The sequence below is a fragment of the Pipistrellus kuhlii genome, unplaced genomic scaffold (assembly GCF_014108245.1).
Source record: "Pipistrellus kuhlii isolate mPipKuh1 unplaced genomic scaffold, mPipKuh1.p scaffold_m20_p_2, whole genome shotgun sequence".
NCBI lineage: Eukaryota > Metazoa > Chordata > Mammalia > Chiroptera > Vespertilionidae > Pipistrellus > Pipistrellus kuhlii.
The window spans coordinates 19,564,681-19,588,061 of record NW_023425515.1 but is presented as its reverse complement, the minus strand read 5'-3'; the positions used below and the strand labels follow the sequence as shown (position 1 = coordinate 19,588,061).

General features: G+C 45.9%; 1 protein-coding gene and 1 long non-coding RNA gene across 2 annotated transcripts; both read right to left on the bottom strand.

Moving 5' to 3' along the window:
* Window positions 1-382: 382 nt before the first annotated feature.
* CUNH3orf80 (chromosome unknown C3orf80 homolog) lies at window positions 383-3,866 on the bottom strand. The gene has a single exon (XM_045583641.1). It carries the CDS (start codon window positions 3,479-3,481, stop codon window positions 2,723-2,725), a length of 759 nt encoding a protein of 252 aa, XP_045439597.1. The 5' UTR covers window positions 3,482-3,866; the 3' UTR covers window positions 383-2,722.
* On the bottom strand, window positions 383-14,873 carry LOC123652599. The gene is made up of 3 exons (XR_006742030.1): window positions 14,863-14,873; window positions 8,078-8,086; window positions 383-1,239 (listed from the first exon to the last, which is right to left on the bottom strand). It is a non-coding gene; the product is annotated as an uncharacterized LOC123652599 (long non-coding RNA).
* Window positions 14,874-23,381: the final 8,508 nt, after the last annotated feature.

The following is a 23,381-nucleotide window of genomic DNA, read 5'->3' as shown; positions in this document are numbered from 1 at the left end:
ACACACACACACACACACACACACACACACACGTAAGAGAATAAGTAATTTCTACATTAGTGACTATTTTCTGCATTTCTATTTTCTGCTGATCCTATGTAATAAATAATTTCCAGGTGAGATCTGTAAAACTGAACACCCAGATACTGACCTTAGCACTTTAAAAATGCTTATATCCAGGTATTACAGCATTGTGAACACAAACATTCTGTGTATTAACATGATATATTACATCTGTGTGTATTACCATAAGACAGTTGATAATACACTAATAAAAGTTCTTCTTGAGATCTTTTTCCCCTACAAAATTATGCCTGAAAAATTGTGTCTGGTAAATCAATGAAATGCAAAATCAAACAAACCAGAAAATGCCCACAAAGTAGAGTCAAACTCATTTTTATTCAACTGAGGGATGTGAATAAAAGCTTGTGTGATGTATGGGGGGAGGAGGAAAACTTGTAATTTTAAAAATCAGGAGATCCTCATTACATGATTGGTATTACATTATAGACATTCTGAATTTTTTAGGGAAAGAAACGTTCCATAGTTCACATAGGGAAATACACTTGATCCAGATTGTGTTTTTAATAAGGTTTTGCTGTAAAGTTCAAGATGTTAGTAGCAACAACATATAGGATATACCTTATATGCTAATACTTGGATGTTTACGTTGATGTTTCAGATATAGGTGAATTTTAAGAAGTGTTTAAAATAGTGTAGTCTCAAAGGATAAATCATTTAAAAGAATATGGCAACTTTTCAGTTTGATTGGTGGGTAGTATTGATAGTCACATGTAAGTAAAATTTACACTGAGAAACATAAGTATATGCGATTATTCAGTATAACATGACTTCATTAAATCATGTACCATTATCAACTGATATTGTCTCAGCTCCTGATGCTTTTGCCAATTCCCAGCTTAAAACTGCTTTTGAATGACAAAGATACACATTTCACATTTTAATACAACAGAATACAGTCACATATCTGATAAAATTTGCACAGAGAAATATTTTAATGTTTTTCTGTTTTGATACACTTCAGAGGATTTTAAGGACAGGGTCATTAGCTTTTGAAAGTTTAGAGTAAACCATCCTCTTCTAAAACAATTCAGATTAAGATTTCACAGGATTGTCAGACTTTTTCAATCCTAAGAACAACATTTGTTTCTAGGTACACACAGGTGTGAGGTCCATGTATGTAATCTTTCTTAATGTTAATTAAGAAAAAAAACACCTCTTTTGTTTCCCTTCTTTTCATGATAATCATAAGCACTAGTAATTATATGGCATACCAGCTGTGTGTTGTACATAGACAATATGTGTATGTACATTAACATAATGCATTTTAATATCTTACCACTTGCTTAAAGGACATTTTATAGAATGGTAGAACTGACACAATGACTTTTTCTTTTCCTTAAGGAAGGTTGACTGAATCCTCCTGTAGCACGTTACTGCACAATTATGGCTTTAAACAAAGAGTTACAAGTCACTGTAAGTTCTTATGTTTTGTATCATGTTGTGGGGTGTATTCCAAATGGAAGGTGGAGGGGAAAGTGCATGGCATCGTGCTTCATGGTATGGCATATATGTATCATATAACTATGTAGTAAATGATACAATGAAGACTTAGACTACATGATGTATAGTTATTATAAAAGTTATATATTATGCCACAGTACTAAAAATAAAATTTATTCTTCTCAAATAGTGAAAATAAGGTATCCTTCACATTGTCATATGTTTCCTCATTCCATCATGCCTCCTTTTCCCCTCCCGTTGTAAATGAAGCAATGTCCAACATTTTTATTAAACAATAATCGAGAGGGTGGGCAATTTCTGGGCCGTTAAGGCCTATAAAAGATGATAAAACAATTATCTTGTCATTAACTGCAGAACTACCATCCTGATACGTTCACTACATGGTAAAAATATAAAAAATAAAAGACAAATATAAATATAGCCTCAGGTATTGAAAAAAATCGAAGTCCAACTGTATACTCTCTTACAGATAGTGGTCTTAGGATATACCTAATTCCTGCATCTTAAATCAGATACAGCAACTAACAGGAGATCACGGGTATTCGCCCACCAAATTGTGAGCCACCAGCTGTGACCATGCTTGGCCAGGAAGACGTGCGCAAGGGTTTGGGGGTTCTTCTCAAGGGAGAAGGCATTGGGTCACACCCTTCCTGCTCTTCCCCGGCTGCGGTCTCCAGCCTCAGCTCGCCCCATACCACTCCTCGCCCTCCGCCCATCCTGGGAGCCGGTGGCCTGTCCTGGAGCCGGTGGCCTATCCTGGAGGGAGGGGCAGGAGTGGCCCTCCGCCCCTTCCCCCTCGTCCCTAAGGGATGCTGCCTTTCTCCGGACGCAAAAGGGCTCAGGCGTTCTCCGGTTCGGGAGGGAAGCAGGCACTTACAGGTGAACACAATCTGCAGGCGAAGGCGGGCACCGTCCTTCCAAGTTGCGCTCTGGCCTGGTCCGCCGCCGCCGCCCCGCCGCGCGCGCGCCTAACGTTTCCATGAACCGAACGAAACGCGGGGAAACTTATGGTCGAGGGGGAGAGTGGGGGGACTCCGATCCTGTCGCCTGGCGATCGGGCGATTAGCCCCGGGGTGGCAGGCGAGGTCTGAGGCTGTCCCAGCTGCGCGCCCCCCGCGCAGCCCCCAGCCCAGCTCGGTCCTCGTGGTCCTCGACGGGGCCCCGCGGTCCCGGGCGCTCAGATGAGCGGGAAGCGGCCCTCGCCGCCGCCGCCGCCGCCGCCGCCGCCGCCGTGCTCCCCGGGGCCGCCGCCTCGAGGGCGGCCGAGCACCGACACGGGCAGCACGACCTCCCCGGGGCCGAGCTGCTGCAGCCGCATGGACTCCTCGTAGGTGGGCAGGTACTTGACCTCCTCGTAGCTGGGCAGCTGCAGGAAGGCGGGCGACACTAAGCGCAGCTCGTGCTCCGCGGCGCAGGCGGGGACCGAGAAGCCGCCGCCGCCCCGGCCCCGGCCGCCGCCGCCGCCGCCGCTGTCCAGCAGCGAGTCCTGGGAGCCCGCGGCCGCCTCGTCCCGCAGCAGCGCCGGCGAGTCGTCGTCGTCGTCGTCGTGGAGCGGCCCCGCGGCTCCCGGCGGCCCGGCGCCCCCCGGCGGCCCCGGCCGCGCCTGCCCGGGCCGCGCCTGGCCGCGCGGGTACCGGCGGGGGCTCGGGCAGATGATGCGCTGCAGGAAGTAGCCGATGGCGAAGAGGACGAGCAGGATGAGCAGCCCGGACAGCTTGCGCACGAACCAGCCCACGTTGTCCAGGAAGGCGTGCAGCGGCAGCTTGCAGCAGCGCGCGGCCGTGGCGTTGGCCGCGTCGCAGCAGCGCTCCCGCTCGCCGCACGCCAGCTCCGCGCAGCCGCCGCCGCCCCGCGAGGGCGCCACCAGCGCCAGCGCCAGCAGCAGCAGCGCCGGCGCCGCCGGGAGGCCCTCGGCCGGGACCCCGGGTGCCCACATGGCCGGGCGCGCACCGTCGCTAGTGTCCCAGACGGTGTGGGGGATCCGTCCGTCCGCCCGTCCGTCCGCGTGTCCGCCGGCCCCTCCCCGGGCTCTCGGACCCGGCCCCGCGCGCCGCTCCCTGCGGCCGGGGAGCCCTCACTCGGCCGCGCTCGGGCGGGAGGAGGAGCCCGCGGCGCGCCGGGGCTGCGGGAGGCGGCCGCTCCGCGCCGCCGCCGGGGCCGCGTCCCGAGCTTCTGACCTGAGACCCGCGCGCCCCGCCGCGGGGGCGTCCGGAGCCGCCCGAGCTGGGGCCGCAGCGGGCATATCCCGGCCCGGCCCGCGGCCCTGCCCCGCTCCCTTCCGGCGGCCCTCGGGGCCGGAAGGGTTAACGCCCCGAGCTCAGCCCCGAGCGCCCCGATCAGGATGAATGCAGCCGTCGCGTCCTCCCCTCCCGACGGGCGGACGGGCGGGCGGGCGGGGGCGCGTCCCCGCGTAGGTGTCTCCGTTTTAAGGGATTGGATTTCCCCGGGAATGTTATTTAAATGGACTCGCGACTGGGATTCGCTTACTTATCCTTATTTATTTATTTATTTATTTTTTTAAATCTTTGTGATCTTTCTGATTAAAAATGGATGGTGGCCATTAATGACTAGCGCGGCCCCGCAGCCGTCCCAGAGCCTGGGGGGCTGGGGGAGCAGGGGCCGGGGACCTCCGGGTGGCTCTGCTTTCCGGCAGATCCGAGGGGCAGGGGGGTGGGCGCCCCCAGGAGCCCTCCCGAGCGGATCACAGGATCCCCCGGGGAGGCTCGGGTCGCGGGCACCTCGGAAGGTTCCCCAGAGGGGCAGGGGCGCCCTCTGCCAAGGTGACCCGAGTTGGCCAAGGAGAGGAAAAGGGGGCGCGTATTTCCCCAGTGGCTCTCCCAGCCGCCCCGCCCCGCCCTCCTACCCCCTACTGCACCGGGGGTGGGGGTGGGGGGGGCACGGAGCGGGGATTCGGATCGGGGTAGAAGGAGGCCCCTCTTTCCCGCGTAAATAACACCTCTGTGAAATGTCAAAGGGGAGTTGTAAGTGGTTGGCGACATCCCTGAGCATTGATCTGCGTCTGAAGGGTCTTTTTTCAAGGTTATTCTTATCCGCGAAGCTTGCCTTTAAAAGGAGAGCCTGTGCTCCCGCTGAGCACAGGGGGGCGGAGTACCCTTTCCCTGAGCCTCCACCCCCAGCGACAGCCCCTCGATGCCCGAGGCTGGAAAGACGGCGAGGCGGAGCACCTCTGCGCGGGGGTGGCCCTCCGCAGCCCCTTAGAGCTACCCGGCGGGCAAGCAGGAGCTTGCACTGTTACTGAGGAGGACGGAGACAGACAACCATCCTTGTAGGATGAGCGTTTATCCATTCCTCCAAACCCCTTAAGTACTAGGACCCTTATAGAGAAACCAAACAGGAAATTCCACAGTCCCTGAGAGAGAGAAAAAAAAAAAGCAGAGGAAAAAATATAGACACAAGATTCAACTGTAGGTCAGAAAAAAGTAAAGATTTCCCTTAGAGAAAGTCACACTGTGCCTCCCTCATAACCTTATGGACCAAGGTGAGGGGTGGTGGTTTGCCTCGGCTGAATGGGGACATTTAAGATTTTAAAATATTTCTGCTTTTGGGAACCTTACTGTGCCTCCCAGTCCAAAACAGTCCTTTCTCCTCCGGGAGGAACTCCTCAGTGTCTCAGACAAGATAGCTTCATGTGCAGCTCAGCCAGTGAGCACAGGTCCTTCTTGCTCAGCTGCCCAACTCGGTGCCACGGTCTGTTTCTCTGTAAGGGAGGCTAGACTTGTTGTGCATTGCCTGATTAATAAGCGTTTTCAAACTGGGGTAAGATAACAGGATGGGAATGACTCATTTTACAACAATGAAAATGGTGTTATTCTTCCATTCACCCATCCTTTGGCCAGATTTACACTAAACATTTTCTGTTCCTGAGGTAAAGACAGGTTTGTACTCCCAGCTGCTGCTGAGTGGAGTCAAGGAGATTCCAGAGAGGGAGGCAAAGGGCCCTGGGTTCTGTGATCCTGGCTTGTTCTTACTTTCTTTCCCAGAGGAAAAAGAAAGTTCTTGAGTTTCAAACAATCCCAAGGATGGAGGCAGCTCATAGCCTGAGATGGGCTTTAAGTATAAAGTTGAAAATATATAAAGAACTCTTTTGGGTTTTTATAAACTGACCCTTTAGGGTTTCTGCCAGTAATAGTGGGAACAATGACAAAGGGGGAGTTGCATGGCTGACGATGCGTAGGAAAAAGTGCCCTGCATACTGTTATTTTGAAATTACTAAGCAGCATTTAAACAGTCTCATTTCTGTCTGCCTTTACGGATTAGCATTTGTTTGTAGGCTACTGGGATGCAGAACAACATAGATCTTCTATAAAATAAAACCTTGGCAGAGTTCTATAAAAGCAGAGAAAAGGATGAGGTCTTCAAAATAAGTAGGGAAAGGATTTTTATTTGATTTTTTTTTTCTTTCCAAATTGATAGCCCCAAAGCATCATCCATTAAGGGCCCACTACAGAAACCGGCGCCTCCTTATTTCCTCTCCGATCGCCCAGTCTCACTTAATTCATTTTTATTTGTAATGTAACTTATTGTGTACCATCTTTTTGAAGGAAGGAAAAGAAACCTTATATCTTTAAAAGCCCCAGAAAGACATGAGCTTCATTACTCAGCGTTCTTATCCTTTATATTTTGTTTAATGCATGAGTGGGGGGCACTTAGCTCCCAGAAAGCCATAAATTCAAGCTACTTAGTAAGGAGAACGGAATTTAATCATATGCTCTATAGAATAATTGAATGATAAGAAAGACCACGATGTAAAAATAAAGAGAAACTTTATTTTTTTTTAAATTGGCACCAAATAGTGCTTAAATACGTGTGTGCAAGAGAAAAACAGATGGGAGATGGGGACTGACTTTTATCCAAAAAGCATGGTGTCTTGGAAGTATAGCTGGGTAAAAATTAGAAGCATTCACTGCTTTATCTTGCTATAGTGCTTGACTAATATTTTTTGAAGATTTTATCTCCCTTATTTACACTCATATGAATGAATGCCTACTGAGCCACTTTTCAACTTTTTAGAAGAGAAGTAAATAGAATATAACAAAACGGGCTGCTGTATACCCGTGCTTCTGGGAGCTGCCTGAGAGCGTGGGAAAGCCTGGGAGACCCCATCATGCAACTTCCTGTTCTATCGCATGACACCTGGTCCTGGGGGAATTTCTCTCTGAAGTCCCCTGCCTGTGAACTCGGACCTTCAAGCCTGGGGAGCAACAGCTCTGCCCATTTTCTTCAAAATGTCTAAACACGGGCTCTTGGGTCCTTGTAAACAAGCTAGTCCATGAGAACCCATCGAGTCCACGGGAACCCCTAATTCGGGGTGTACAGCACATCCTGTCACTGCTAATTTGGTGTTAAAGTTGATCTATCATCCTCCTCACCTTAGATTTCCTTTCATTTCCCGTGTGTCTTCCCTGAGCAACAATAAATTAAGGGTATTCTTGTAACTAGCATATGTGTGCATAAATGTGCCTTACCCAGAAATGGTTTGTGATCTGAAATCATCTTTTTAAAGTTCTTTTCAGATCGGATTTCTTTCCTCAGTCATTGAATAAATATTTAACGAAGGCCCACTCGGCGAGCATTCTGCTCTCTTCAGGGGATGCTGTGAAACCGAACTGTTCCCTGTACATGGGGGACACAACTATGATCCATGATTGTAAAGAAGTGCAGGGTCGCTGAAACCGGTTTGGCTCAATGGATAGAGCGTCGGCTTGGGGTTCGATTCCGGTCAAGGGCATGTACCTTGGTTGCGGGCATATCCCCAGTAGGGGGTGTGCAAGAGGCAGCTGATCGATGACTCTCTCATCGATGTTTCTAACTCTCTCTCTCTCTCTCTCTCTCTCTCCCTCTCTCTCTCTCTCTCTCTCTCTCCCTCTCTGTACAAAATCAATAAAATATATTAAAAAAAAAAAAAAAAAAAAGAAGAAGAAGAAGAAGTGCAGGGTCGCCTGGCCTGCGTGGTTCAGTGGTTGAGCGTTGACCTATGAACCAGGAGGTCACAGTTCAATTCCCGGTCAGGGCATAGGCCCAGGTAGTGGGCTCCATCCTCACTGTGGAGTGTACGGGAGGCAGCCAATCAATGGTTCTCTCTCATCACTGATGTTTCTATCTCTCTAGCTCTCTCCCTTCTGCTGGAAACCAAATCAGTTTCACTGAAAAAGAGATGTTGACAGGAAGCCAGGAAGGCTGGTCAACAACCTTAATTGCTCTAACCTTTAGTTGAGATATTATTAGCTGAAGCAGAATCTACCTTGTCCGTGAAAGTTTGTTATTTCCTGCCTAAGGGCTACATGTAAATTTCTGTTTATGTTGCTTAAGATGTTTTCCCCAAAGCATCAATAAAAGGGGATGGCAGGGCCAGAGCAGGAGTAGTTCTCCCACTAGAGTTGGACTACCGCCTGGCCCCCCAAATCGCCAAATTGAATTTCTTCAAGTCTCTTCATTTGTGTGCGGCCCTTCTCCAGAAGCTGAACCCTGAATTGGAACTCTTTCTACGCGGCCGTGAAAGAGAGTCCTATACCCTTCCTCTCTGAAATCAACAAAATATATATATTAAAAAAAAAAGTGCAGGGTCCTCTGAGTTTTTACACTGGGTATGATTTGGACAGCGGAGAGATGGGGTGTCCGCTGGAAAGACCTCCCTGAGAAAGTGCTCCTTAAGAAAGGAGCAGTTGAGGAGGAAGGCTCCAGGCAGAGCAAAGGTCACAGAACAAGTCCCTGGAGTGGGAAGGCCCTCGTGTAGCATCTCTTACATTTGGGGCAAAACCTGTGTCATTTCCACCTCAGCCATTGAGACTCTCTTCTAGGTTAGCTTTAAGTAGAGTCAAGCTGAGAGGGCAGGACAGGGTTAACTTGACAGGGCTAACTCCTGACTCCATTTTGTTCTGTATCCTCCTTTTTGTATAACTATGTCACTGTGTAGCTGGACCCTAGCCCTCACCCAACCAATCGGGGGCAGCCAAAACAGTGTGACCTCACCATCCATCCCCCAGACCCCTATAAATTCTTTGTTCTGTAGGAGCCCACTCTCTCTCTCCACCGCTGCATCAGTGTACATGAGATGGAGCTCGGGCTAGCCTGAATAAAAGGCTCTTTGCTTTTGCATCGGACACAGCTCCCTGGTGGTCTTTGGGGATCACGAAATCTGGGCATAACAAAGCCATCCCTGCTGTTGTTCTATTTTAAACCAAACCTGGTTCTCTCCAAGGCTCTGTCATGGGCTGCACGTCACACAGTTACCGCTGCGCTTGCTGAGTTTCCCCCCTCGGAGACGAGGAACGTGTTCAACACTTCCTGTCTCTCCATCCCCACACCCCCTCTTTGCAGTGGAGTTTGGATTTCCTTTCAAACTCTCTGAACTGGCAGCTTGGTGACCAACGGCCTCTTCCAGCCAAATGCTTGAGCGAGAGGAAAGTCAACATGAGATGGTTTGTGTCTTTTGTTCAACGTCGGCACAAAAGGAAGCACGCGTGAAGTGAGAAACAAAAGGCTGAGTGCGCTCAGGCCCATATTATTTTCGTAGTGTGATAAAATGCAGACACGACTCTACGAAAATAACATAGCCGTTTGTGTTCGGGCTTTCAGCCTTGCACAGTCCTGACACATCCGTGGTCTTGTTCTCTCCTTACTGCGTTCCCGTGAGGTGAGTTGGAAGTTGTTATCATCCCTTTCTCCAGCTGCAGAGGTCAAAGCACCCGAACCACGGTGCACACCGGGGGCAGCACAGACACAGGAATCCGCCCGAGGCTGCGGATCTGCGTCCAGTTCAGACGGGTGGGCACGCACCTCACCCGCTCACCGCCTGGGGCTGGGCCCCAGGGACCCTGGGGAGGAGGCTCTTGTCTCCCCTCTGACAGTGTCTGATGCATTAAGAGGCCAATTAGAAGCAAAACGTCTGAGACTGGAGCTGGGCTCTGTTCTGGATCATGAATACGAGATTTTCCTGAGGAAATAAAGCTCATATTTCTGTCATTCTGTGGCCACTGTCGGTAACCCATTAACAATGGCTTAGGTAATAATGTGCCAGGCCAACTATTTCTGTATGCATTTCTGCAAACAAAAGATAAATGTCCCTCCTTTGTTATATTCCATTCTTTATACATGAACTAAGCCATCTGATGCTTCTCAATATTCTCAAGGTATATGCCTGGAGAAATAAGGATATATTAGGGGCCTGAGAAAAATGAATATACGGTATTATTTACCAGTGGTTTCTATATTTGTGTTGCTTTGTAATAAGTTATCAGTTTATTCCTCCTAGCAGACATTCTCTTTATTTCTGCAGATATGAAAACCAAACCGTATATATTATGAGACACATTTAGTGAGGCCATTTAAAGAAGATCTGAAATGAGAATTCCAGTTATATCAGTTGAATTAAATTTTTTTTCTCACTCATGCTTTTTTAAAGGGTCAGATTGTTTTCCTTAGAATGTATTTATTCATCAGTAGGCTCACGTTGGCAGAAAAATTAGCATGAAATTATTTCATCAGGTGAAATAATTTTATAAGGGGAAACACTTTTACACTACATTGTTTAAACTTGAGACTAGCCATGTACTCCTTTCCTCCCATTCGTTATGAGGGGAAATGGATTGCTCACACCTTGCTCCTGGTGCTCCCTGTGAACGTGGGGGAGTAAGAGGAGCCTGCGCTTGCTCAGCATCTTGCCCACGACTTTCTAGTCAAGGGCAGTCATGACTCAGCCAGCCATTAGTCCCAGAGCAGGGCTGTGGTCCATCTACCCAGCATGCTCCTTTTTTTTTTTTTTTTTTTTTTAAATCCTCTCCCAAGGATATTTTTCCATTGATTTTTAGAGAGAGTGGAGGAGAGAGGGAAAAACAGAGAGAAATCTCGATGTGAGAGAAACACATCGATTGGTTGCCTCCTGCATGAGCCCCAACCAGGGCCCGACCGGTGAGGAACCTGCAACCAGGTAAGTGTCCTTGATCAGAATCAAACCCGGGACCCTTTGGTCCACAGGCCAACGCTCTATCCACTGAGCAACACTGGCTAGGATGCCCCAGCATTCTCCTTTTAACATTGGATGACATGGAATACCTGTCTTCTAAGACACTTGCCTTAAGAGATTGTGAATATATGCATAACCCACAGACACAGACAACAATGTGGGGATGGATGACCTGAGGGAAGGGAGTCTGGGGGCGGGGTGGAAGTGGGCAAAGCCGGGGATGGGGGTGGGGTTTATTGTTATTACATCTGTAATAACAATAAAAATAAAATTAAAAAATAAAGTTATTTCTAAAGGTAAAAAAAGAAGATTGTGAATCTAGCCAAATGTCCAAAATTTCCCTTAACTATTTTCATTGTAGATTTAACGGTGATTGTACCTTTTAGGTACAATCATAACATTCTTTTTCGTCTTTATTCTCCACTCCTTTCTCCTTGCACCCTCACTTCAGTGAAGGACTACCTGATACAGCTACCAACCCCCTGACTTAGAGAACCCTCCCCTCCCCTCCTCTCCCCCCTCCCCTCCCCCTTTTATTGGTCAAAACCACATAAGACACAACTTCAATGTTGCCTCCTTTCCAAAACCTCATGCATCTCCAAGAACACCTTCCCCAGATGGAAGTCATCTCTCCCTCTTCTTGGAATGCCTTTCACACCCGTCTCCCATGTGTGGCGATTCTCATTTTCTACCTCCTTTCAGGTGGTTCTGTTTACGTCTTAATCAGGGTTTCCAGAAATGAGCTCATGGCAGTGGGTTTGCGTCTGTGTTTCTGCCGAGCAGCTGCTCTCCATCCTCCTGTGTACTGGCCCCCTTTGGACCACTGGGGGAGGCCCACCGAAGGGTTCCCCTGGAGGCAGGGTACACCTCCACCCGTTGCTGTGTGGTTGTTGGAATCCAACCCCTCCCTGCCTGCCTGAGCTCTGTAAGAAACTCTGAGGCCAAGCTCTCCCCTGTTCCTGCCCGCGTGCCGGCCTCTGTCGTCTGATTCGCGGTTGGTCAGTCCGCTTGCCTCCTGCAGCCCAGGACCTCCTGAGTCCCAGGACCCACTCTGGTCATGTCCCGGGGAACAGGCCTCACCGCACCCGTGTGGGCTCAGCTGGGACGCAAGGAGCTGCTCAGGGCTGGGAGCGCAGCTTGAAGAGCGTGCAGGACTCCAGGACACCAAGGCCACCGGGTGCAGGGACCTCGCCTCCCTCGGCAGGTACCGTAAGTGCTGTGTGCACTTCATGGAATTATCTTACCCAGTTTTCCGGCTCTGTTTCTGTTTTCAACATGTCTTCTTCTCTTGAGTAAAAAATTTCATGGTTTTGCAGAATGAGGCATTTGATGATCTATATATTCTCCCCCCCCCCCCCCAAGTATAAAGAGGACCTCTTCCTCGTTACAGTGACCAAGAACTTAGAGAACAAGCTAAATAAATAAAGGCTTCCTGAAGCCCATTTGCTCCAGCTACTGGAAGACAGAATTCTCGTATTTAAACTAGAAGTACTTGGGCATTTTATTTTATTATATATATTTCAGAGAGGAAGGGAGAGCTGAGAAAGGGATAAAAACATCAAGGATGAGAGACAATCTTTGGATTGGCTGTCTCCTGCAGGCCCTGGCACATGCCCTTGACCAGAATCAAACCCGGGACTCTTCAGTCCACAGGCTCTATCCACTGAGCCAAACCAGCGAGGGCAGGGTTTTGGTTTTTATTTATTTTTAATTTTTTAAAGATATTTTTATTGATTTTTTTTTTTTTTTTTTTTTTTTTTTTTTTTTTTTTTTTACAGAGGGAGAGGGATAGAGAGTTAGAAACATCGATCAGCTGCCTCCTACACTAGGGATGTGTCCGCAACCAAGGTACATGCCCCTGACTGGAATGGAACCTGGAACCCTTCAGTCCACAGGCCAACCAGTCAGGACAGGATTTTGGTTTTTAGATCATTCTTCAGCCTTTGCAGCTCCGCCCTGTATCACAGGACAGTGGGTCATAGGTGGCATTTCGGTGGCATTTCCCAGTTCTCAGGAGTCTGGATGGTTCAGCAGTGGGGGGGAGTGGGGGGGAGTGGTCTGCAGAGGGTAACCCAGCCACCAGGCTCCCAGGAGAACACTTCCCCTTCCCACTGTTGCTAATCTCCAGGCGGCTTTCCCATCACCTGGGGGTTCTTAGCTCTTCCTGAGTACTCCGTTCCTTGTGTTTAATTTAATTCTCTTTGTTTTAGATACTCAGAGTGTATCTGGTTGTTTTCTGGTTGGTCCTTAACACATTGCCCCTGAAGCACCTTCTGCAGCTCTAGGGGCACAAAGATAACACGTTGTCCGGTTCCTCAACTTCTACAGATTGAATTAAACAGTGCTCTCCTCTCTGTTGCCTAAGACTAGTCCCATTTCTCCCACCCATCCACATGGAAAAGTTGGCTTCAATGGCCAGTGACTGCAAACAGCGTTAGCATTGCCATTATGAGCATGGATACACTCTCTGGGTCTGTATGTCTTCACCTGTAAAATGAAGGGTACAATAACACCCACCTCACAGAACTGTTGTATTGAATACATAGAAAGGACTGAGAGCACTGCTTGGCACAGTGAGAGTTCTGTATGTATTAGCCATTATTCTTCAGCCCCAAAGAGTGCACTATCTTTTCTCGTCTGTAAGTTTGATTCTGAAAATGACAAGGTACAAAGCTAATTTGTTTTGGGGTTCTCATGACTTTATTAGATTTGTAACTTGTCTTTCCTGAATCAGCCAATGACAAATGGAACCCATTAACTTTGTAGAATTTAATATTTGGCCCTGAGCTTTGTCACTGGCAGTGCTATCAAAATTAGTCCCATAAATTTGTTACTGCCTTTTGGAAAATGGTTATTAGCATTTTGGCTCTTATGAAGTTCTCCCTTTTGAATGATTTCTTTTATAATTCAGTAAAAAAGAAAAAAAAGAAAAAGAAAAAGCCTTGTTTTCCTTATGAACCTGCTATAGTTTTTTTGTTTGTTTGTTTTTTATCATAATAACTATGTAAATGACCATAAACCCCCCCCCCCCCTTTTTTTTTTGCTTTGGTTGCTGGGGAACTCACAACTAAAGTTGAAGTTAATTATGTTTGTGCCAGCCCACCTTCCCCCATTTATGTTTCTTCTTTAAGATGACCTTGATTTCTTAATTCAATTTATTTTTGTTTACTTTTCTGTTCATATTTCCCCATTTATAATAGTAAATTATAGCAGAGTCTTTGTGGAATAAGATGTGACATACAAAAGTGGGACTACATTTTTGGGGGATTTTTAGAGTATATTGTAAATTTTCCATCATGTTATTCTGCATCATCAAATGTTTTCAGAAATTAATCTCAAGGTAAAAATTATAGTCTTAGGTAGCTCTATTTCTCAGCATGAACTGTCTTGGGAGGTTGAAGTGGTTTTGGTCACATGCCTCCGTCATCTTTATTTCAGAATCAATTATAGTAATCTTTACCAAAGTCTGATTAAAAAAAAAAAGAATAAAGTGAAAGGGATAAGAATTTTTTAATGACATGCTTAGGAAACTAAAGTAATTACTTTTGAGTGCTTTCCCATATATACATTTCAAACAGGAGGCATAATTTTATTAAGATTGACAAGCCTAATCCATAATTAAAGCAGTTCAGAAAGGTATTTAACAGTGATTTACTTTTTCTTAAATCTGAACAAAATGGATACTGCTAAGGGAAGCATCTAACACTACAGCGTTCTGGCTGCCTGATTTTGTTTGGTCCCAGAGGGTACAGTGTGCCGGCCACAGAATCCCACATTGCACTGTTCGTGTGGACATTTATTCCGCAAAGCTGACATTCCTCTTCCAGCACTCCTATAATAACCAGAACCACAAGCTAGCATTTGCTTTATGCTTAACATTTTCAAAATGCTTACACATATGCTGTCTTGTTTGTTATAACAACAAGATGGACCAGGAAAGTATTAGACAGGACAGTTCTGCTGGGTGCTTAGAAATTCAAGCCATGGAGACAGGGGTTTAGTTCTGTGACCTTGGACAGGTCACACAAGGGCTCCAGACCTGCTTGCTCCTCTAAAAAAATGGAAGTAAAAATAGAATATAATTTATTAGATTATGTGAACATTAAATAAAATCATCCAAAGTGCTTGATGCCTTGCAAATGCTCAGTGGGTACATTATTTTAAAGATTGTAGAAGAAAATGAGACTCAAGAACAGTGACTTGTTCAAGGTTGCAGAAAAAGTTAGGGCGAGCATTTGAGCCTTGATTTTTTTTTCTTTTTTAAAAAAAAAAAATTCTCACTTAAGGATATTTTTTTCCACTGATGTTTTTAGAGAGTGGAAGAGAGAGGGAACGACAGAGAAACATTAATGTGAGAGAAACACATAGATTGGTTGCCTCCTGAATGCACCCAGATCAGGAGCCTACAACCAAGGTAGGTGCCCTTAACAGGAATCGAACCCTGGACTCTTCAGTCCATAGGCTGACACCCTAGCTACTGAGTATATATATAATTTATTTATTTATTTATTTTTACAGCAAAGTTTATTTAGAAAGTCACAGAACTTTGATCTTTTATTTCCAGGAGGGAAACCATAAAGAGCCCTGTGTTTGTGTGTGTGTGTGTTTGGGTGGGGGGGGGGGGGGGGGAAGAAAAGCGCTGCCCGCCTGGTAGTGCCCTGCGTTCCAGTTGAACAAGGCCCTTGCACGTGACCTACCACAGCGTCCGTAGAGAGGGTGTGTGGATGGTCAAAAGTGCACACATTTTTTGTTTTTAAAAATATATATATTTCATTGATTTTTTACAGAGAGGAAGGGAGAGGGATAAAGAGTTAGAAACATCGATGAGAGAGAAACATTAATCAGCTAACTCCTGCACACTCTCCATTGGGTATGTGCCAGAAACCAAGGTACCAGGCCTTGACCAGAATCGAACATGGGACCCTTCAGTTCGCAGGCCAATGCTCTATCCACTGAGCCAAACTGGTCAAGGCACGAGTTTTATTTATTTATTTTTAAATGTTTGCTATCTTCTTTATTTTTTATATTTTATTTATTTTTTAAAGAGAGAAAGAGAGGGGGACAGAGAGTTAGAAACATCGATGGGAGAGAAACATCCATCAGTTGCCTCCTGCACACCCCTGGGTATGTGCCTTCAGCCAGAACTAAACCTGGGACCCTTGAGTCCACAGGCCAACTCTCTATCCACTGAGCCAAACGGGTCAGGGCAAAAAGTGCACAAGTTTTAGAATTATGCAGATATGAGTTCAAATCCAGGGCTGCCACTTATTTGCTCTGCAGAATTGGGATAACATTCCTCTTTTCAGAATCACTGTGAGGAGAGTGAGGCGCTGCATGTAAAGTGGCCCAAACTGGTAACCTCTCAGTAATGCTGTCAATTGTTGAGAAGCCACGTGGGATCAGGGGGCCTCTGCACCAATCTGGACAGCACAGCATTTTGAATGGCCCAATTCGCACCCAATAGGGTGGAGACTTAGGCTCATCATATTTTATTTTTCTACCCAGAAACAAAGCAAGAGATAGGCTTTCTCATCCCATTATTTTTTTTTACAACCTTGTTTATAAAGTTTATCTGCATAATCCAAAATAAAATATTAAAGCTCCTTAATAGGCTCTCAGAAGTAACATTTTGGCAAGCTCTTCTGAGCGTGTTTACTGCATTTTGGGTTTATAGTTACAGTAAGTCAATATGTCATTTTAGATAGTATTTGGAGTTGACGCTTCAATATTAGATGCTCGAAAGAACATCAGAGAGCCCTAGCTGGTTCAGTGGATAGAGTATGGTTGGCCTGTGGACCAAAACGTCTGGGTTCAATTCCGGTCAAGGGCACATACCTTGGTTGCAGGCTCCTCCTGGGCCTGCAGGAGGCAACCAATCAATGTGTTTCTCTTACATGGATGTTTCTCTTGGTCTTTCCCCCTCTCTTCCATTCTCCCAAAAAACCAATGGAAAAATATTCTCCCGTGAGGATTAACAAAACAAAACAATCAAACAAAAGAATATCAGAGAATGGAATGTTCTGATATGTTCAGTAGTTCCCCCCTTTATCTGCAGGGGATACATTCCAAGACCCTTCAGTGCATGCCTGAGACCACAGATATTGCTGAACCCTATACATACTATCATTTTGCCTGTACGTACACACCTTTGATAAAGTTCAATTTGTAATTAGGTACAGTAAGAGATTAACAATAACGACTAATAAAAATAGAACATTTATGCCCTAACCGGTTTGGCTCAGTGGATAGAGCATCGGCCTGCGGACTGAAGGGTCCCAGGTTCAATTCCAGTCAAGGGCATGTACCTTGTTTGTGGGCACATACCCAGTGGGGAGTGTGCAGGAGTCAGCTGATAGATGTTTCTCACTCATCAATATTTCTAACTCTCTGTCCCTCTCCCCTTCCTCTCTGTAAAAAAAAAAAAATCAAAATATATATTTTTAAAATAGAACAATTATAACAAAATTCTATAATAAAAATTATACAAACGTGGTCTCTCTCAGCAAATGAGCATAGATTTCTTTTTTCCTTCTTCATAATTTCACGGATAGATGATTTGACCTTAGCAACAACCTCGGTGTACAATTTTTCCCCCTCTTCTCATTAAGTTGAAAACTTTCACCTCTTTACTTTAAAGGAAGCACTTTCTGGCTCCTCTTTGTCTTATCTGTAATGCCAGCACCACTACTCTGGGGCTTTGAGGTCATTATTAAGTAAAATAAGGGTTACCTGAGCACAGCACTGGCACCGGAGGCCGCAGCTGCGGATCTGATAACGGAGATGGCCACAGAGCAGCTAGCAGCAGGGCCATGGAGACAGAGGGATGACTCACGTCCTGGGCAGTGCCTAGCGTTAGTGCTGGGCCTTGAGATGGGGCGCTGAGGGTGATGCTGATTTAGGGGAAATGGCAGCTTTTCTGAGGGGCTGTGAGTTGTTGGGAAGGCTGAGAACCTTGCCTCACGATTCCACCTTTGACTCTGAGACTCAGTTTTCATTTCTGTGAAACGAGAGAGCTGGGGTTGGTCTGTGGCTCTGCACTTCTCTGGAGCCATGGTCCCCTGGGGACTCGTGGGATACTAGGACTCGTCTCCCAGAAAGATGCACATGAGCATATGCACCCCCAAGTCCACAGGCAAGCCCCGGGGGAGATGGTGTCCCCGACATTCTAGCCTGATGTCTCTGAACATTCTGAGATTCTGTGGAATCAGTGGAAAGGAACAGCCCGGTACTTCAGTTCTGGGAAGGGAATGAAGAAGTTTACCATCTTTGAGGACTCCGTGGCTGCTTGTCACATGCTGCAAAGAACACCTTTAATTTAATGTAATTCATCTGGTTAATTAAATAACCCTGATTTGATCTCGGGGTGGAGAAATGAGCAATTTATTCGCAGCCTGTAGATTCGAAAAAAAGCTGAGAGTTGATACTTGATTTATGAAGAAAAGGAAAAGTCTTATTTATCTTTAAGTTTTCATTCTGTATTTTTTGGCAATGTTAGAACAGGAAGCAGCCAATCAGAACGCTGGAGCTGTTTGGTAGTAATTATCCTTCATCTGCTAATTTCTAAGCAGGGAAAAGAAAAGTGATTAAAATGAGTTTCCGCACAGCTGTTGATTAGGCATAATGGCAAAGTAATCACCATAAAGTTAATAATCAGAGCAGAGCTCACATTTAGAAAGTTATTGTTTAGTAACCAGAAGGCTCTAAATACCAAAAAAACAAAAAACAAAAAAATCCAACTAACTAGAAAATCCCACCCCCAAAATGTTATCTTTTTGTTTGCCATTCCACATCAACTAAACAGAGAAAATGAAAAGCAGTTAATTACATCCATGTTGAGGTCAACTTTCAACAGGTCAAACCTCTGGGATAAACAAACCACAGTATTGAAAGCTTGTTGGAAAAAATTGATAAATAAACAGCTTTCATGTTAGGAAAAGTTGCAACACATCAGGAAATCCTAAACAAGCCTTGCGCTTTGATTAGCTCTGTCGCCTGCCCTCCCTCCCTCCCTCATACGTGTTCCCATTCTGCGGGGCAGTGTGCCCGTGGCTGGTGATGCTGCGTTTGGACACTATCGTAGATCTTGCCGGGGAAGCTTTTGTAATTGTGCAGCTCCCATTGGAAAACAGAGATTAATGAGCTCACAAGCGGGGCAGGGTGTAATTTCAAATCTCGGTGATGATAACAAGGAGCTATTTAGGATGCCTGGTTGCAGAATCACTGTTTTCCTTACATTTCATCATCCAGAAGTCTGAATTTGGTGACATCAATGGAAAATTGGGCTCATGTGGCGGTGCTCCAAACATTGGAGGAGCAAATGGGGTTCTTGGTGCATCTTTCACTGTGATCCTCCTGATTGAAGACCACTGGACAAGGTCGGTTAGGATTCCAACCACAACCTGTTGCAAATCACAAGAAGAAGATGAATGTATACTAGGGAGGCTTGCTGAGATGCCCCGTGGTAGGGAACATTGTGGCTCAAGGACATAGATGTTTGAGTTCTCAACGTCCTCTATTGTTTTCTTTCTACGTTTGCCTTTTCTTAGTTCTTTTTCTTACATTCCTTAGAATTCCCTCCCACCACTCTGGGAGAAAGCCCTGGATTTCCTCTCCCAGACGAGCAGCCTATCTCCCATGATGTCACTCTGGGCAAAATTTCTCAACATAATATTTTTTTTTCCTTTAAAAATAATAAATGTGCACTTTTATAAAGCCACTGAGCCTCATACTCTGGCCAACCACTGCTGTGAGACCATCCAGATGCTCTGACATGCAATTTTATATTTTTAATAGCTGGCGGCTGAATATGGGTTGCAAAATTATCTTTCCCCTTTCCCCTCATAAAAGCATGAAAACGCATCCATCTTAATTTCTCAGTAAATAGCAGCCTTCTCATGTGGGTGAACTTCCCACATATTCAAGCTAGTGCTTTGCAAAGGCATTCCCCTTCAAGGCTCTGCTTCTGGGAAACTCCAAATCTCAGAGCTGTGAATGCTGGTCACTCCCACAGGAGAAGAGGCATGGTCAAATATTTGAGACTTGTGTTGAGAACTAGGAGTTGTCTAGATTGTCCTCCTGGGATCATTTTGAGGAAAAACAGTAAGATGTAGAAGTTCTGACCGGGAGTAGCATAAACAAAGGTGAAAAGTTGATGAAAATGATGGTGGGCTCCGAGTTAGCATGGGATAGGCATGGGGCTCTCTTGATCAACAATATTGATCAGTATTTTTCCTCAGTTCTGCACAAGTGTGAGCTCCTTAGTCTTCTCTGGGTTATAATTGAAGCCAGTCATCATGGTTCCCCAGGCCTTCCCCATTCTGGGTTCCAAAAAGATGGTGCACAACTTCTACTTACCCCCTCTTTGAAGGTGGCTCTGCTTGCCTGCCTGGTGAGACATTCCCAGCAGCGTGCCTCAAGGTATTCCTGGAGAAGTTTATGGGGTCTACCAAAGGAGTAGGTTCACATCCCACTCCCCCAGAGTTTCTTCCAAACCTTCCTCACTCCTACCCCCATATGTTAGGACATTTCCTTAATGTCATTGTGTTGAATGGACTGAGGTTGACTACAATACAGCTACAATAATCTTGGGATGTTAAGATTATTTTTACTACTATAAGTCTTTTTTTTTTTTCTTCTTTTTTTAAGGAAGGCTGTTTTGTGTTTGTTTTTAAAAAATATATATTTTTTTTTATTGATTTCAGAGAGGAAGGGAGAGAGAGAGGGAGATAGACACATCAATGACGAGAGAGAACCATTGATTGGCTGCCTCCTGCCTGCCCCACACTGGGGATCCAGCCCACAACCCGGGCAAATGCTCCAACCAGGAATTGAACCCTGACCTCCTGGTTCAGAGGGTGATGCTCAACCACTGAGCCATGCCAGCTGGGCCCTGCTATCTATAATATAATAATATAAGCATAATATGCTAATTGGGCCAGACTGTCAACAGCAGAATGACCATCCAGAGGAACTTCTGGACGAAGCTGGGGCTGAGAGGGCCGAGCCCCCTGCACAAATTTTGGGCATTTGGCCTCTAGTAAGTCTTATAAAGGCTCTGGAAGCTTTTCCAAAGGATGTCCGGAGACCTCAAAACTACTTACTAAATCGTTGCTTCTCTCAATCACCATATTCCAGGATCTGAATGGCCTCATTTCTATTTCTCTGAATTTTCCAAATTTCACCCACTATAGTTCTGCCTCTTCTTTCCTGATATCACTAGCAAAAGGGTAGGAATGGGTGATGCTGAGGTATAAGGTGGATATTGCAGGAACTTAACTTTCATCTAGTATGAGAAAGTTACTCCATGCCCATTTTCTGTCTGATTTTAGCAATTAAGACTTTATACCCTAAGCGAAGGAGCCCAAGGCCAATCATTATACCAGTCATCAAAAGACTGCCCCAGATCAGGGATACGGCTGGCCCATAGAGGAAAAAAGAAAAAGAGGAGAGAGTCATGGTTGGTTCATACCTGCTTCTCTTTCTCACCCTTCTCTACCCTTACCTCTACTCAGCTGGGCAGACTTTCTACTTTATTAGAAGAGAAGCCTAACTTACAAATCTACTGACAGAGGCCTGTCTTCTCTCCCTGTTCATTGGGGAGGTGCCCCCTATCCTCTCATGCCCTGACTCAGATTCCCTCTCACCTACTCAAGGACCTTGTCCCTTTGTTTCTCATCTCTCCCTCTCTTGAATCTTCAGCCTCTCCCTCTTTACTAGATTACTGCTATCAGCAGATAGATATGTCTTGTGGAGAGTGGATGCAGCATTTGAACAGGTTCAAGCCTCGGACAATGAGAAAGCATGGTCCTCTCATGTAAGGCCACATGCAAGTCCTAACTTAGATGGCAAAGCTATAGTCGTAAGCTTGAACCTATGGTCCCATGTGGCTGAGTGATATAGGCTGCAGGAGGTACAGCAAGTAAACAAAGCTTGACCAGGTGCATGTAATTGAGTAGATTTGAAACCCAGGAGCATGTTGTAAACATCTTGACCATGCCCTTTGCCTCATGGAATCTGGCTATAAAATAAAGACTCGGCTTATAGGCTGTGGCGCTGTTGCTAGCTCTCCATCAGAGAGGACAGCGTCCCACCCAGACCCAGCTTTCTTCTCTTGTCTTTTCTCAATCCTTCACCTTCCCCTCTCAGGTTCATTGAACCTGGCTGAGCTGTCTAGGCACAATGTTACTAAAAACAAATGTCGCCTCTCTCAGCCTACAAGTCTTTCCTGCTACTTTCTATTTCTGTTTCTTAATCCCGGCATCAAGGGTGGGAATGGCAGTAGGGTGACCTGGAGAAGGTAGTAAGAGACCATAATTTAGCAGGAAAAAGATTAAAAGTCTCAGGAAGGGGGAGGGGTGGTGGGTATATGTAGATAAATGTGAGTAGAGTGTGAAGGTGAATGTTATTCATCCAACAAACATGTAGTGAACACCTATTTGCCAGGTACTCTGCTAGGTGCAGGGGACATAGGATAGCTAACTCTTTGCCTCTTTCCGGTGGTGTAGAAGGGTGGATATAGAAAGGAGACTTAGAGGAAAAGCGAGAAAGTCAAGGCAGCAAGAGAAGGTATCTGCCCCTAACCCTTCCTCACCTCAACCCCCATCCTAGCGATATGCTAGTTATAAATGACTGTTAAGGTGATGTCCTCTGAGACATCACATTTCTTTACAGAGCCCCTGAATTTTATTGAGCCCCTGTTCTGCACAGCTCTGCTCTCAGCTTCCTACCTTTTACCCTTGAGCACACTAGTCTTTTTACTTAGCCAGCTTTGGTGAGGCTGGTAGAAGTCAGGATGGTAGTTAAGTAGTAGTACAGTTTTCCAAGAGCCATAACCTTAACCAAGTAGCTAGGTTCCAGGTGGTTCTGTTAAAGTAGGGGCGTCGAACTCAATCAGAGAAGGGGCCAAAATCTAAAATCCAGCCTAAATCGCGGGCCGAATGGTTTACTGAACAGTCATAAACTGTCATTGTGATGGAAATGCAGCGGAGTGCAGTGATGACAGCGCGGTGTGGGCCACATTGCAAGGCCTGGCGGGACGGATTTGGCCCGCGGGCCTTGTGTTTGACACATGTGTGTTAAAGCATAGGCCCTTGGATGGGGGCCTCCTACAGCAATAAAAAACACAGCTTCCCCTGGTTTAAGCATAAAAGTGGTTTAGGTGTAATGGCCATTTTTAAACTAAGAATATGGTCTCTCATTCTGAGTCTCTGCATAAGACTGAAGAGACCTTGAGACGGTGAGAAACGTCTTGTTAATACCTTTCATGTTCTATATCTTGTAAAGATGGTGTTGGGCTGCATAGAAGAGGAAATGTGACTGGCACTGGCTAAAATAATAAGGGGATTATTGGTTTCATGTATCAAAGAATTCTGGTGTATACAGCAGAAAGAAAAATGAAAAAGAAAACAAAGGGCAAAAGGTTGGAGGGCATGCTAGCCTACTAAATCGCCTTTGAAAAGATTTCCTGGGTTCTCCACCTACATCTTATTGATCAGAATTAGAACCCATGGGCCTCTTAGCTGCAAGGGAGTCTGAAAGTGTTTTAGTTCTCTCACCTTTTTATGAGAAGACAAGAGAAAATTGGGCTGTGAATAACTTAGGTAGCTAACAGGGTCTGCCACACTCCCCATGTAACTTTCTCCCTGAAACAGAAGTTCCCATCCTAGATGTGCATTAGTATTTCTAAAGATTACATTGACCTTTTAACATTAAAGCCCAGAATGCTCTCAGACCAATCAAATCGGAATCTCTAGGTGGGTCTCAACATTGTCAAAGTCCCTCAGGTGAATCCAGGATACAGCCAAGGTCCGGAACCACTGCCACATTTACCTTTCCTATTCTAAGGGCTGCCCCC